This window comes from Mustela nigripes, chromosome 4, assembly GCF_022355385.1.
Source record: "Mustela nigripes isolate SB6536 chromosome 4, MUSNIG.SB6536, whole genome shotgun sequence".
NCBI classification, from domain to species: Eukaryota; Metazoa; Chordata; class Mammalia; order Carnivora; family Mustelidae; genus Mustela; species Mustela nigripes.
The window spans coordinates 32,106,441-32,120,983 of NC_081560.1; the positions used below are offsets into that span (position 1 = coordinate 32,106,441).

General features: G+C 36.7%; 1 protein-coding gene across 1 annotated transcript in view; it reads right to left on the bottom strand.

Annotated features, from left to right (window-relative positions):
* The window catches only part of CFTR (CF transmembrane conductance regulator), a 168,373-nt gene that overhangs the window by 47,710 nt on the left and 106,120 nt on the right, over nt 1-14,543 (bottom strand). The window contains exons 16-21 of the mRNA XM_059396522.1: nt 13,299-13,336; nt 12,583-12,833; nt 11,031-11,110; nt 6,114-6,264; nt 4,992-5,219; nt 1,719-1,819 (exon numbers count right to left, since the gene is read on the bottom strand). Of these exons, the coding sequence (XP_059252505.1) occupies nt 1,719-1,819; nt 4,992-5,219; nt 6,114-6,264; nt 11,031-11,110; nt 12,583-12,833; nt 13,299-13,336 (849 nt within the window). The remainder of the gene's footprint in view (nt 1-1,718; nt 1,820-4,991; nt 5,220-6,113; nt 6,265-11,030; nt 11,111-12,582; nt 12,834-13,298; nt 13,337-14,543) is intronic.

Genomic DNA, 14,543 nt, shown 5'->3' on the forward strand with positions numbered 1-14,543 from the left:
AGGCTCCATCTCTCTTGACCCTGAGATCATGACCTGAGTCAAAATCAAGAGTCCGCCACTTAACCGACTGAGCCACTCAGGTATGCCATGATGATATTTCTTCTGATAGGAATTGGTTATAAAATTTTTACAGCTGAATGAACGTGTGCATTCTGGGAACATGGGACCTATTAGGAGAGTGGAGAAGGAATCTAGGCAAAAAGTGTAATGATGATGTTATATGTATGGTCATTTTCAACTTGGCTGTCTAGCCCCTCTGCAAATGCAGAATTGGATGACTGATTTTTTTTTATAATTTTTTTATTTTTTATAAACATATATTTTTATCCCCAGGGGTACAGGTGGATGACTGATTTTTAAGTACACTATTCCCGGCAGACTAATCAAAGTTGACAATGCAGCTATTCTTGAAAATCATGTATTTCTTAAACTAACAGTGGGAAATCTGTCCTTCTTCCTTTTACCTCTCATTATTGCTGCCATGGGATTTGTGCCGCTGACACAGTATTCACTCAGTTATATACTACAGCAGGCTCTGCATTCTGGAGACCCAAGACAAGAGAAACAATGAAACCAAAACATGGTCTTTGTACCCACTAATAAAGTATATAAGTGTGTGGGGATATTGGCCCAAAGAGAGAGAGAGAAAGCAAAAAGAAACACTCTGGGGCGCCTGGGTGGCTCAGTGGGTTAAGTCTCTGCCTTCGGCTCAAGTCATGATCTCAGGGTCCTGGGATGAAGCCCCATATCGGGCTCTCTGCTTGGAGGGGGGCCTGCCTCCCCCCCTCTCTCTCTGCTGGCCTCCCTGTCTGCTTGTGATCTCTCTCTCTCTGTCAAATAAATAAATAAATAAATAAAATCTTAAAAAGAAAAAAAAAAAAAGAAACACTCTAGGAATGAGAAAGGAAATATCACTAAATACTGGAAATTTAAAAACTAAGAAATAAAAAAAGAATACTATGAAAAAGATAATGCTGATGAACTGGAAAACCCAAGACAGGGAAGGGTTTCTTAAACAAGATACCAAAAGATAAAGGGTAATATTAATGAAATTAACTTCGTTAAACTTAGAAGCTTCTTTTTATGAAAAGATACTATAAGCTAAGCCACTGACTAGAGGACCATGTTTAAAATATACAGAATCGACAACCCAGAATTCATAAACTTTCATGAATCAATTAAGAAAAAATTCAGCTTACTACAAAAATGGGCAATTGACAGAAACAAATAATTAACAGAAGAGGAAGCCCATAAGCCAATAAATACATATTAAGCAGTCCTATCTCTTTAGTAGTCACTTCACATCCATCCGATTGCCAAAACTAAAAGGTCTGACAACCTGATGAAACTGTGGACCAATGAGAATTCTTAAACTCTCTTGATGGGAGTATAAATTTATACAAGATATTTGAGATTAATTGGGTACCATCTGGTAAAGCTGAATGTGGGTGAATTCTATAACCCAGTATAGCCATTCCTGTGTATCCATCCCTTGACAAGGGTTTTTCATTGCAGCATAAGATCTTGACTGTGGCTGTCTATGTGGAGAAAGGAAGAGATACAGGTCTAAGCTGAGATACATAGTAGTCTTTGATTCTTCTGTAATGTTTTATTCCTTAAGCTGGGTGTTGGATATGTAGTCCTCTCTTATGTCATTATCTATGCTTTTTGGTTTGTCCAAATTTTTTCATAAAAGTTAAAAAATAATAATTACTTACCAAGCTGTCCACATCTATGCTGGAGTTTACAGCCCATTGCAATGTACCCATGATATTCATGGCTAACGTTAGAATAATACCAACTGCTCCTACTCCTTCACCTATAGGTGGGGAAAAAATATAAACAGGCTTTATGTTATTCTCTCTGCTGTGAACCTCTTTATGCTTCTCCTAGGGCATGCATCATATCAAAGTTACATTCTAATTTTGTGCTAATTTTAACCATCTTTCATCTCAGTTCACCACATTATCTACCACTAGTAATAATATCTTGCATATAGTTAAGTAATAAACCAATGTTTTAAGTTAAAGAGTGACTGGGACCCTCTGGGTGGCTCAGTTGGTTGAGCAACTGCCTTCAGCTCAGGTCATGATCCTGGAGTCCGGGGATTGAGTCCCACATCGGGCTCCCTGCTCGGCACGGAGTCTGCTTCTCCCTCTGACCTCTCCCCTCTCATTCTCTCTGTCTCTCAACTAAATAAATATTTTAAAAAATAATAAATTAAAGAGTGACTATTAGGAAAGAGTTGCCCTTTAAAAAAAAAGTGTCAGGTATTGAAGGGGCTGCTGGTGTCAGGTAAATACCACGGTCATCTCTTCTACTACTCCTCTGTAGGTAATAATACCTTCAAAGTCTACAATGGGCAATGACAAAAAACTTCTATGTCTGGATGAGGTCTTCCACAAAGAAGTCAAAAGCATGAGGGCACCTGGGTGGCTCAGTTGGTTAAGTGACTGCCTTCAGCTCAGGCCATGATCCTGGAGTCCCATTGGGCTCCCTGCTCAGTGGGGAGTCTGCTTCTCCCTCTGACCTTCCCCCCCAATCTCTCTCTCTCTTTCTCTCTCTCCCAAATAAATAAAGTCTTTTAAAAAATGTCAAAGACAGGAGAAAGGTTTGAGCAGTATCCATTAGATGATTAGATATGCTTCCTGCCTTTGTGAGGAGAACTTTCTCTACTAAGCAGACACTTTGGGGTACAAAGTGGACTTAGGGTTTCATGAGGAAGTCAAAACTCATGGGTCTGCCATTGAGAAAGGGAGAAAACTGCCTTTTATATTAAAAAAAAAAAAACAAAAAAAACTACAAAAAAAAAAAAACCGACCAGTTTGCGCAGGATGAATAATACTTAAGTGTTTAATTAGAATACATAGCTTCTATGTATGGGGCTGGAGAGGACCACTAATTTATGACTATAAAAATTTTCTAACAGAAACGTTTTTAAAACTTTAGGTTATCAAGTCTCCATTGAGAGTCAGTCCTGGCAAGTGTACTATAGGATAAGATCATTACTGGGTTCTAAAATTGGGGGAAGTAATTTGTCCTATTATTAATTGAAATTTTTTCTTCCACATTTCCTCTGACAGAAGACAAACCATAGACAGTAGGCATGTGCTTTTAATACTAAATCATTTATTCCAAATAGGTAAGATTTATCAGAACCCCAGTATATTACTCATTCTGAAGATTAAGATGAGAGTAAGATAAAATTTTAATAATAACAAGAATAAATAATATAATATTTATGGGTATTTAGTAGGAACCAGCACTATACCAAGTGTTTTACACAAATTATCTCATTTAATAGTCACCCAAACTATATGATAGATAGGTACTGTTATCCTGTGTATTCACAATATGAGGAAAATGAGGGCCTTAGAGAAGCTAACTAGTATGTACAAGTTATCACAGCTGAAGACTAGGAGAAGCGGGATTGCTATTCATCAGGTGGCTAACATTCACTCTGGCTTAGAATCAGGTTTGACTAACTGGTCCTGAACTAAAGTGATCTGTCAATGTTTTGACTACCGCCCTACTATATCAGGACTTAATCAGATCCTTAACCACGATTTTACAGCACATGACACATTGTTAACAAATCTTCATCCATTCAGCCCTCTTTGATCTTGTTTCAAATAACTTAAAGGAAAAATTTTAAAATTCTGAGCCTAAGAAGAAAATTGACTATAGTATTAAGGATTTTAGTTCATTTGCCTGTTCACTTATATTCATCACAGAGAGTCATTTCCCACTGCGAGTTGAGAGAAAGATGGATGTGGGGAACCTAGTCCTCTCACAGCAGTCAAGGTGAGCCTGTTTTCTGTTCTTTCCAGTACTCTGTACCTGGTCAAAGGAACGCTGCTGTTAACTTCAGGGGCCATAGGCAGTCACTGTGGCACAGCTCTGGTTCACCCAGAAAACCAGTCATCAGAGAGAGAGATAGAATACAGGAAGCAGCCACAGAGGACTACACTCAGGCAGCATCCAGCCACAAGAGATGAGGATGTCTCCTCTGTTCCCTCTGGAGACCCAGCATGTTCCTGCCCTGGGCTTCACGGGACCCTCCTGGGATTCCAGCCTGTGCTTCCTTCTGTTGGAGAAGGATTCTATTTCTAACAACTGAACGATCCCTCAGATTTGGCAGGTGCTCTAAATCTGTCCACTGTGGCATGTATAAGCTATTTCAACACTTCTAGCTCCGTTAATTCAGCTTCTTAACTTAGAAGAACTCATTTGTTCATACAGAGTTTCATTGTACTTATGGTGAAAAGTTCTGTGTATTTCACCCAAAGATCTTAACATTCAAGACATTATTTTTTTAAGAATATGGTACTTCTGGGCACCTGGGTGGCTCAGTGCCTTCAGCAGGGTCATGATCCCACCCTCCTGGGATCAAGCCCTGCATCAGGCTCCCTGCTTGGCAGGGAGCTTGCTTCTCCCTCTCCAGCTCCCCCATGCTTTTCTCTCTGTCATAAATAAATAAAAATCTTAACAAAAACAAACAAAAAAAAGAATATAGTACTTCTATCTAAGTTATTCACTCCTGTGGTAGTTTTTCATCATGTAAAATTCACATTAGGATAGTGAATTGCACAACTGGTAGTAAAAAGAAACAAATTTACTAGGGTGGGGGCATTTTGTGTGCATATGTGTATAAACAGGGATGTTTCTTTCCCCCATTCAGGAAGCACTTGAATTTTTGACACCAAGATTCTTTATCAATATGAGAGTCAAAAGATGATTTTTTTTCTTTCAATCACAGATTTGTATCTGACCTTCTCTGTGTCTCTTTTACAAACTGTAAAGCTAAAATAATAGAGCTCTCATTCAAAGAAATTATTTGTCCCACAATAAATGAAGTTTCAGATTAATAAACTCCCTCCAAAATCTACTTAAAGGTATCTAAAATGTTCAACCAATGAGAATGTAGCATTTTAGGGTTGACAAAGTTTTAAATTAAATGGTCAATTCAGTAGTTAACAAGTTCATATTACCTGTTGTTAAAATGGAAATGAAGGTAATAGCAATGAAGAATATGACAAAAATAATTTCCATTCTCATTTGGAACCAGCGTAGTGTGGATAGGTACAAGAACCAGTTGGCGGTATGTAAGTTCAGAGCCTTGTGAAATAGAGTTTCGAAGTAAGGCTGACGTCCAAAGGCCCGAAGTGTCCATAGTCCTTTCAAGCTTGTGACAAGATGAGTGAAAATTGGACTCCTGCCTGCGAAACAGTCCACAGAAAACAATGCAAATGATGTAGCGACATAATGCAAATTCTTACTACCAGTTACCTGAAAAAGATTAGCTTAAGGAAGAGTAATCATTCACCAAAATCATTGATTAGATGTTTTTCACACTGGTGCCATACTTTGAATAGTTGTCTTTCTTAAAGACATCTTAAATGAATTAGTCTCCTTTGTTACTTGGCCACCATGGATAGGAGCTCATCATAAAATCAATACCATGTTTTATTTATATTTCTTGGCTACCCTAGCTAATCCTAAATTTTAACAAATGATTTATTAATTTATTCTAAATTAATCACTGCTGAGAGAAAATGTTTTTTTTTAAAGACAATTTATTTAAGTTTATATGAGTTCAATTAGATAATAATCTCAGAAGAAACACACTGCGTATTTAACTCTGAAAATGCACCAGCAGCAATGCTATTACTGAAAAATGTGCTTCCCAAACAGCTCAAACAGTGCTCAGGCAGCACACAAAAAGGTAGTCCCCAGGGAAAAAGAAAGGGTATCTGAAAAATTTTATCCAGTGTTGTTTGGGAACCCAGACAAAACTTTAGTAACAGTAGCACTATCATTTTAAAATGTAATTTATATAATTATGTATATTATATATGAACATCTTACACGCCAGCCCTCATAAGACCACACACTTATTTTAAAACCAAAATGAAGTCCCATGGTCATTAACAAACACAATCTATGTGTGCTTTGTAATTTACTGTGTCCTTTTGCATACACCTTCTTACTGTGACATAATGTAAGAGTTTAAAAGCAGGGGGAAAAGTGCGAAAAGTAGGTGAATGATCGAGAATCACAAATAGCCTTTGTGGTCGTTTTCCATGGCGAGCATTGCACGGGCAGCTTCATACCTTCAGATTCCAGTTGCTTGAGTTGCTGTGAGGTGTGGAGGAAGTAGGCCCTCAGCATAATGAAAGCTGCTATGACAGGCACTGTTGCTAGGAAGATGTAGGGTTGCAAAGCCGAAACTACTGTCACAGCTCCAATCACAATTAGTAACAACTGCAGGATCAGAGAAAGCACTTGGGTGAGTAAATGTTTTCATGTTGTAAAGCACACAAGAGTATGCCAGAGATGTCTTTCTAAAGACCCTTTTCACACTCTGTTCCATTCTTTTTTCTTTTTTTTAAGATTTTATTTATTTATTTGATAGAGAGAGAGAAAGCAAGAGAGGGAACACCAGCAAGTGAAGTGGGAGAGGAAGAAGCAGGCTTCCCAATGGAGCTGGGAGCCCTGGATGGGGCTCAATCCCAGGGCTAGATCCCAAGACCCTGGGATCATGACCGGAGCCAAAGGCAGCCTCTTAAAGACTGAGCCACCAGGTGCCCCACTCTGTTCCATTCTTAACAAGAGGCAACTAACTTCTAGTAGGAAAACAGCCATGTGAACATAGTGTTTTTCATAAGCTCTATCAAAATTCAAAATATTTGTCAGGTTGCTTAGAATAACATTCTGAAGTTTTGAAAACATGGTGTTCTTGGATATCAGGATATTCTCATTTCCCATATGCCTTAAAATGCTGTATGATAAATAATCATAGATGAGTATGATTTTTTTTCCTAGCCTGGTCTTCTTTCAAAATAATGTTTTTTAATTTTGAAATAGTTTTGGCATAAATGTGAAATTTTAGGATTGATTTAATTTAATTTAATTTCATTAATTTAATTTAATATGATTTAATTAAAATGGCCCATCACATTAAGTACCAGTATATCTAAAAGACAAAAGCTCTTGCACTGGCATAATAGAAACATTCAACGATTCCATTAGGCTCGGGATCCTTCACTTGCTGTTGACAGTTGTGAACAGCACTGTATTTGTTTGGCTTGTGCTATTTTTACCATATAATTACAATTTGGTACTGTTGGATTATAATATTGGTTAGAGAAAGTGATGGTTCTGTTTTCATGATTGTCGATATGCTAGAGATTCTTAGGACTGAAAATGCAACTATGTTACAATAGAATAGGTAGAACTGGGTAGACCCAAGATGTCATAGAGAAAAACGAGAAAGGTGGGTACAAGTGGAAATTATGAAACAGTCACAATATAAGTTTCCAACAATTAGAATCATCCTGAACATTGCTCAAACTGAGACATAATAGAAAAAGAAGTCTAAACATTGAGAAAAACAATTCTATTCGCTCTATAAGAGGCCATCCTTAGGAACTGAGGTCAGAAGCTAATAATTTAGCACTGGGGCTTAACTAAAGGCACTGGTGTAATATATTTGATATTCTCATTACAAAAGACACCTTAAATTCTGTTCTAGTTTTTAATTCACAGTGGATAAGAACCTAATCATTTTAGACCAGGTGTATTCATGAGACAACAACAAAATAAATAGAAGGAATTCAAGACAAGATGAAAATATGGACACAGAATTCTAATTCCTAATCACCCTTACCCAAATCCTAAACTTCTTCAGGAAAAAAAAAAATTTTTCAATAGACAGTAAAGCCTGTAAGGCACCATCCATTCATGGGCCCAGGAATTAGACAGCACATTTTCACTCCCTGAAACCAGCTCAGAAGCATTCCTGTCACTGAAGAGCACCTACCACTGCCTGGGAAACTAGAGTGGATAAGAGTGAAGGATCACTCTGAAATCTACAGTAAGTTAATGAATGAATAGAGGTAGATATATAAATAAATACCTATTTAAAACAAGGAGATGAATACCAGGTTTGAAATTTAATCCAGGGGCACCTGGGTGGCTCAGTGGATTAAGCCGCTGCCTTCGGCTCAGGTCATGATCTCAGGGTCCTGAGATCGAGTCCCACATCGGGCTCTCTGCTCAGCAGGGGGCCTGCTTCCCTTCCCCTCTCTCTGTGATCTCTTCCCTTCCTCTCTCCTACTGTGATCTCTCTGTCAAATAAATAAATAAAATCTTAAAAAAAAATTAAAAAAAAAAGAAATTTAATCCATAAATGAATTTTTAAATAAGGTATTAATGGGATTAATAGAATGAGTGATGGGGGGGAAGATGTGAAAGGCACAGAAGAAATCAATGTAGTAGGACTCTGTGGAATCATATATTGGGATAAGAGAGAAGAAATCTAAAGAGCTAAATGTTTTAAGGCTGAAAAGAGAAGATTTTGGTATTTTAAAATACATCAGCTTCAATTTAATAAAAAAAAAAAAAATCATTCACCCAAACACGGAGATAGGTAGGATGTTAAGACATGGTTTTTCTCTGTCTCACAAATATACCTGGTCTAAAATGAATTGTTTCTTACCCACTCTGAATTCAAAACTAGGACACGATTTAAGGTTTCTTTGTGTAACAAGAATATCAACTATATTAAACCAGTGCCTTTAGTTTTGCACACACTGCTAAAATTATTAGCTTCTGACCTCAGCGCCTAAGGATGGCCTGGGCACATGCGTCAATATGGGCCATTTCCAGTATGCTAACGTGAGGCGAAGAAATTGAATACTGAAAGTGACCATCATCAGATTTATCTACCTTATTTTATGGGTTAGAAATAGAATCACACCTTCCATTTCCACTATACAATGTTCCAATACAGAAAGCAAATTTACTAGAACATTATTAAATGTTGGAAAAAAAGAGTAAACAGAAACTAATTTTTTAAAGGTATGCCTTATTCTGGGCAAAAATCTTTTCCTGGAATGTTCTGAATTGAATAAATTTCTTTAATATGAACATTATTAATATAACCAGAGAAGCTCACAATCTAGACAGGTTTTTTATAATAAAACTGTGATGAATGACTGATTTTTTTAAAAAGATTTTATTTATTTATTGGACAGAGAGTGAGCAAGCACAAGCAGGGAGTAGCAGAGGGAGGGGGAGAAGCTGCCTCCCCACTAAGCAAGGAACCTGATGCAGGGACTTGATCCAAGGACCCCAGGATCATGACCTGAGCTGAAGGCAGACACTTAACCCATTGAGCCACCCAGGTACCCCGAATGACTGATTTTTTAAAAAAAGATTTTATTTATTTATTGGACAGAGAGAGATCACAAGTAGGCAGAGAAGCAGGTAGACAGAGAGAGAGGGAAGCAGGCTCCCTGCTGAGCAGAGAGCCCAATGCAGGACTCGATCCTAGGACCCTGAGATCATAACCTGAGCCCAAGGCAGTGGCCTAACCCACTGAGCCACCGAGGTGCCCCCTGAATGACTGATTTTTAAATAAAATCAAAACTAAACAGATTTTCCTGCCATTTGGTTATTATATATTATGTTTCATGTGAAGCCCTCTTCTAAATAAAATAGGGAAATTAAATAAATAAAAGAGCCCTTCCAAAATTACTTGTGAAACCACAACAAATGAATCGAAAAAACATTAGAAGTTGAAGAAAAACTATTTGCATTGCTTTAAACAGAAAGGATTTCAGGCCCATTGCCAGGTTTCTAAAAAGTGTTAATTTATAAAATAGAGACTAAAAAAAATGTTTGTCCCACAGGATTTCTGAAGCAAGCTTCACACTGATTCAGAAAATAGTAAACTACTAGAATAAAAAAAAAAATTATCAAGGGCCAATTTCTGAATCCTTTTGCAATCATGTCAAGATGTCCATGCCCCAGTTTGTACCTAATTTAATAATACTATATTTGGGACCAGTCCATTATGCTCCTAGAATGAGGAACAGATCAACTGCATTTAAAGACATGGGACATGCTCCTTCAAATGTATGGCCCCAAAGCATCAGTAAAAGAATTCCAGCAGCAATTACTGAGTTATATCTTTAAACAAAGAAACTGAAGGAAATCAAAAATGCTTATGTGGAACAGTTAATATGTTTAATTGTGCCAATCATTGCAGATGAGGCAAACTGACAATCTGGTTTTTCTGCACCTGCCAATGTCAGTTGTGTATACACACAAATGTGGTAGCCCTTATTTTGTTTTACAGGTCTTCTCTATAAAGTATTATTATGGGGGAGGGGGAAGAGAGAATGACTCATCATAAGATGGGCTGCAATGTTCCAGCTGTCTCTCCAAGAAGATCATGGAGACTGTATTTGTTTGACCTAAGTCACACAGGAAGCTGTTTTCAAACCTGGTCCAATAGCCAAGGTCATTAACTCACAACATTCCTTAAATCCTGCCACTCATAGAGTCCTAATATACATCCCCTAGGTCATCTTCATCTCCATGTTTTCCTTTTTTTCTCATTCTCACTTTCAGTCAATCATCACACCCCAGGGATACACGCTCAGAGCCAGTGGCCTCTTCAGATCTGTCGCCCAGGGACAGTCCTCACTAGGGCTCTTTCCCCTCTCATCTGTTTGGAAATGTATCCATTCTTCTGTCCTGTATTATGGTCCTTACTGTGAGGATGCTGGCTAGCCAGTCTGGGCTACTATCCATTATTATTGGATAAGATTGGTTGAAACTATAGCCCATCAAGGAATAGCTTTTTATTTTTAACATGGGCCCCTTGGAGACAGGTGACTTCCATGAAACAGTAATGCCGATTCAAGAATGTCATACTTTGTAGACAGTGATTTGGGGAAAGATGCTCTATTATATCTTTCAAATCATCCCCAAGCACATGGCTATTATATCTAAATGTAGAATTGCCTTAGGTTTGGGTCCGGTAAACAGTTCTGACTTATCACTGAATTTACTAAATTTATGCCTATTTTGAAGACTTTTGATATTGACAGAATTAACACAATAGATAGGATTTCAACTCTCAAAAGAAAAATAAGCAAAACTTAATTTACCTCTTTTTCTAATTGTTTTTAAAAGTATGACAAATGTAAAGACACTTAGTAATTCTTATTTTTACAAACCTGGACGAAGTCAAATATGGTAAGGGGCAGAAGATCATCCAAAATTGCTATGTCTTTGGAGAATCTATTAAGAATCCCACCTATAATATAAAGGAAGATAAATTCTACAAAAAAAACCACAGTAATCTTGAAAAGACAAATCAATATTTGATCAATCTGGATCACAGCAGAAGCATTCAGAACTCAAATAAGGATTAGCATGTAATAAGATAAATAAGAAATCAGAAAAGTTTAGTGTTGTACAAAGCAACTGTGCTCCACTTATGGTCTCCTACTTTTTAAAACTTCATAAAATGCAGACTGAGCTAAGATTCATCCTACTGTTACCATCTCACACTTGCAAGCCTAAATTTAATGATAATTTACTAGATATGCTAACACGATTCCCGTACATCTCTATTCCATAATGTGTGGCTCTCCCTCTCCTCTGACTTCTACACCTTTCTGACATACCTAAGCAGAACCCATGGTTACTCTTAATTTCTGCCTGCCTCTTATGTGGACCTTCTTTGTCATGTTTTCTCTTTCCACCCTCTTTACTGGAAATCTAAGCTTTAGCCTGTCTTCTGAATTCCAGACTCATGTTTATAAATCTGATAATGTTTCCCTTCAATGAACAAAAAATATATATGTAGTGTATACTATGTGCCAGGCATAATGCTAGGCACTGAGATAACAGGTGAATAAGCCATGCCCCTTGCCCTTAAGGAATTCATTGTCTAGGTGCAGTTAAAGACACAATTAGATAAAACATCATACAGTACAAAGAAAGTGATATTGAATCTTATCATCCAACCCCCTCATTAACTGCATGATAAAGTCCAAAATTCTTAGTTTAATATTTAATGCCACCCAAAGTAAGTTCCCCATAATCTCTCATATTTACCTTTTTTTTTTACTCTCTAAGTAAATTTCAGTGATATTATATAGTGTTTTCAATTATAGTCAACATATTATAGATTAGCTCCTCAGACCTTATTTATTTTACAGGGCAAGTTTTTGCCCTTTTACCAACCTCTATAGTGGTGTCAAAAAATACTTTAAAAATATGTTCTGGATTTATTTTTCCACTTCCACCAAAAGAAAGAAAGAAATAATAAAAAAAAAAAAAAGAAAACCTTAGAGAAAATTTATTTGATCATCTTTTAACAGTTACATGAAACTAGATTATTCTACCTCATCAAAAGACTTCATTAGTAAAAGAATTTTATATTTTCCTTGGTTACTTCAATTATTTTCTTTTAAATAATACTATACATTGACAATAAGATGCCTGAAAATGGGGCTAGACCAAATATCTGAATTGAGAAGGACAACTAATCCAGAAGGCCTGTTTCTGTTGCTACACTCCCATCAGCAACATGTTTATTAGCTAAGACGGAAAAATGAGGAGCAGCAATGTCTGATAGCCTACATCATCTAAAAAATGTGTGTGCCAGTCAGAAGGAAGATGCTTCCATCAAAAGTCAATGTTGCTGCTAAAAAACCAATGAAATCATGGGACCTTTTGATTGTGGATCAGCAGTATCATTTTGTATACCTAGTCAAATACCTGCTTTCAATGCGTTGAGGGTTGACATAGGTGCTTGAAGAACAGCATGTAACATTTTGTGGTGTAAAATTTTCGACACTGTGATTAGAGTATGCACCAGTGGTAAACCTCTGAAGAATCCCAGGGCAAGCAAAGTGTCTGCTACTCCCACATAAATGTAAAAAACATAATATGTGCTGGTACTGGTGAAGATCACTGTGTAACTGCTATTTATGCTCTGAGTACTATTCCCTTTGTCTTGAGAAGCTGTTCTGCAAAGCAAAAAGAAATCATTACTTGGCATCCAAACTCACCCACTGAATTTCCAATACATGTAGATAAAACTGAACTTGAGTCTGAAGAAACACACATATTTCATTAGCATGCATTATGCCTTTGATCTCAAAGACTTACTATTGCAATGAAGTAGAGTACATTTTTTCACCACTAAAACATAAAATTGACCGTTACTAATCAGTCTGAGAAAATACTAAATGTAAAATGCCCCTTTCAAAATCTGTATTGCATTTTATGAAAGCTAAACATAGCTAAATCCTTTGGGAACTGGCAAACAGCTGCCGAAACTGCATATGCTTACAATTTAAACAAAAGAACTTAATTTTTCATTTTTATAATACTATGGGGAAATGAAGTACCATGGATATTATAATATTTAATAAGACCCATATAATCAATAGAACCAAAATATAATCTGCAATAGGACATGGAATACTCACTTTTTAAGTAGCCACAACACAACCAAAGAAATAGCCACCTGGAATAAAACAATACACATTTGATTTTCTTTCAACGTCTCTATCTATTCCTCCTGTACTCACCTCTAATGCCACCACCACCAAAAGCAAAATACACACAATCTCATTTTCCTTTGCTTTGCTTTCCTGGATCTAGCAGCTGCAATAATTGTTCTAGAAATTTTTATTTGTGCTGATAACATGTTAATAGAATTCAAATTTTACTCTTTTAAATACTTTGCCTTTTTTCCTCCATCATTCAACAGGAAATATTCATGGAATCTCACAGAGGAGCTAAGATTACAGTTAAATTATTTAAATAATAAACTTTGTTCCTAATAAAGAGACTAATAACCTACTGGAAGATCATTTATTTAGTTAGTTGTCATAAATAATTTCATTTATTGCAATGGATGAAAGACTAATTCTTATGAAACCAATTAATTATTGGAAAATAAATAAATATTTATGAAAAGTAATTAAAAGTTTCAAGAGTGCATCCAAAATATTTGAAGAACTTATAAAACTCAACATCCCCAGAACAAAAATTCCATTTAAAAATCGTCAGAAGATATGAACAGACATCCAGGTGGCCAACAGACACATGAAAAGATGTTCATCATCACTTATCATCAGGGAAATGTAAATCAAAACCACAATGAGATATTACCTCACACCCAACAGAATGGCTAAAATCAATAACACAAGAAATAATAGGTGTTGGAGAGGATGTGGAGAAAAAGGAAGCTTCGTGCACTGTTGGTGGGAATGTAAACTGGGAATGCAAACAGCCACTGTGGGAAACAGTATAGAGGTTCCTGAAAAAGTTAAAAATAGAACTACCCTACGATCCATCAATTGCCCTACTGGACATTTACCCAAAGAATACAAAAAACCCTGATTCAAAGGGATACATGCACCCATATGATTATAGCAGTGTTACAGATAATGGCCAAGATATGGAAACCGCTCAAGTGTCCACTGACTGATGAATGGATAAAGAGGATGTGGTGTATACACACACACACATACACTCAGAGGGAATATGTTTTAGTCATAAAAAAGAATGAAATCTTGCCATTTGCAAAGACATCGAAGCAATCAGAGAGTATAATGCTAAGTGAAGTTAGTCAGAGAAAGAAATTCCATAGGATTTCACTCATTTGTGGAATTTAAGAAACAAAACAAATGAGCAAAGGGGAAAAAAGGAGAGAAACAGACCAAGAA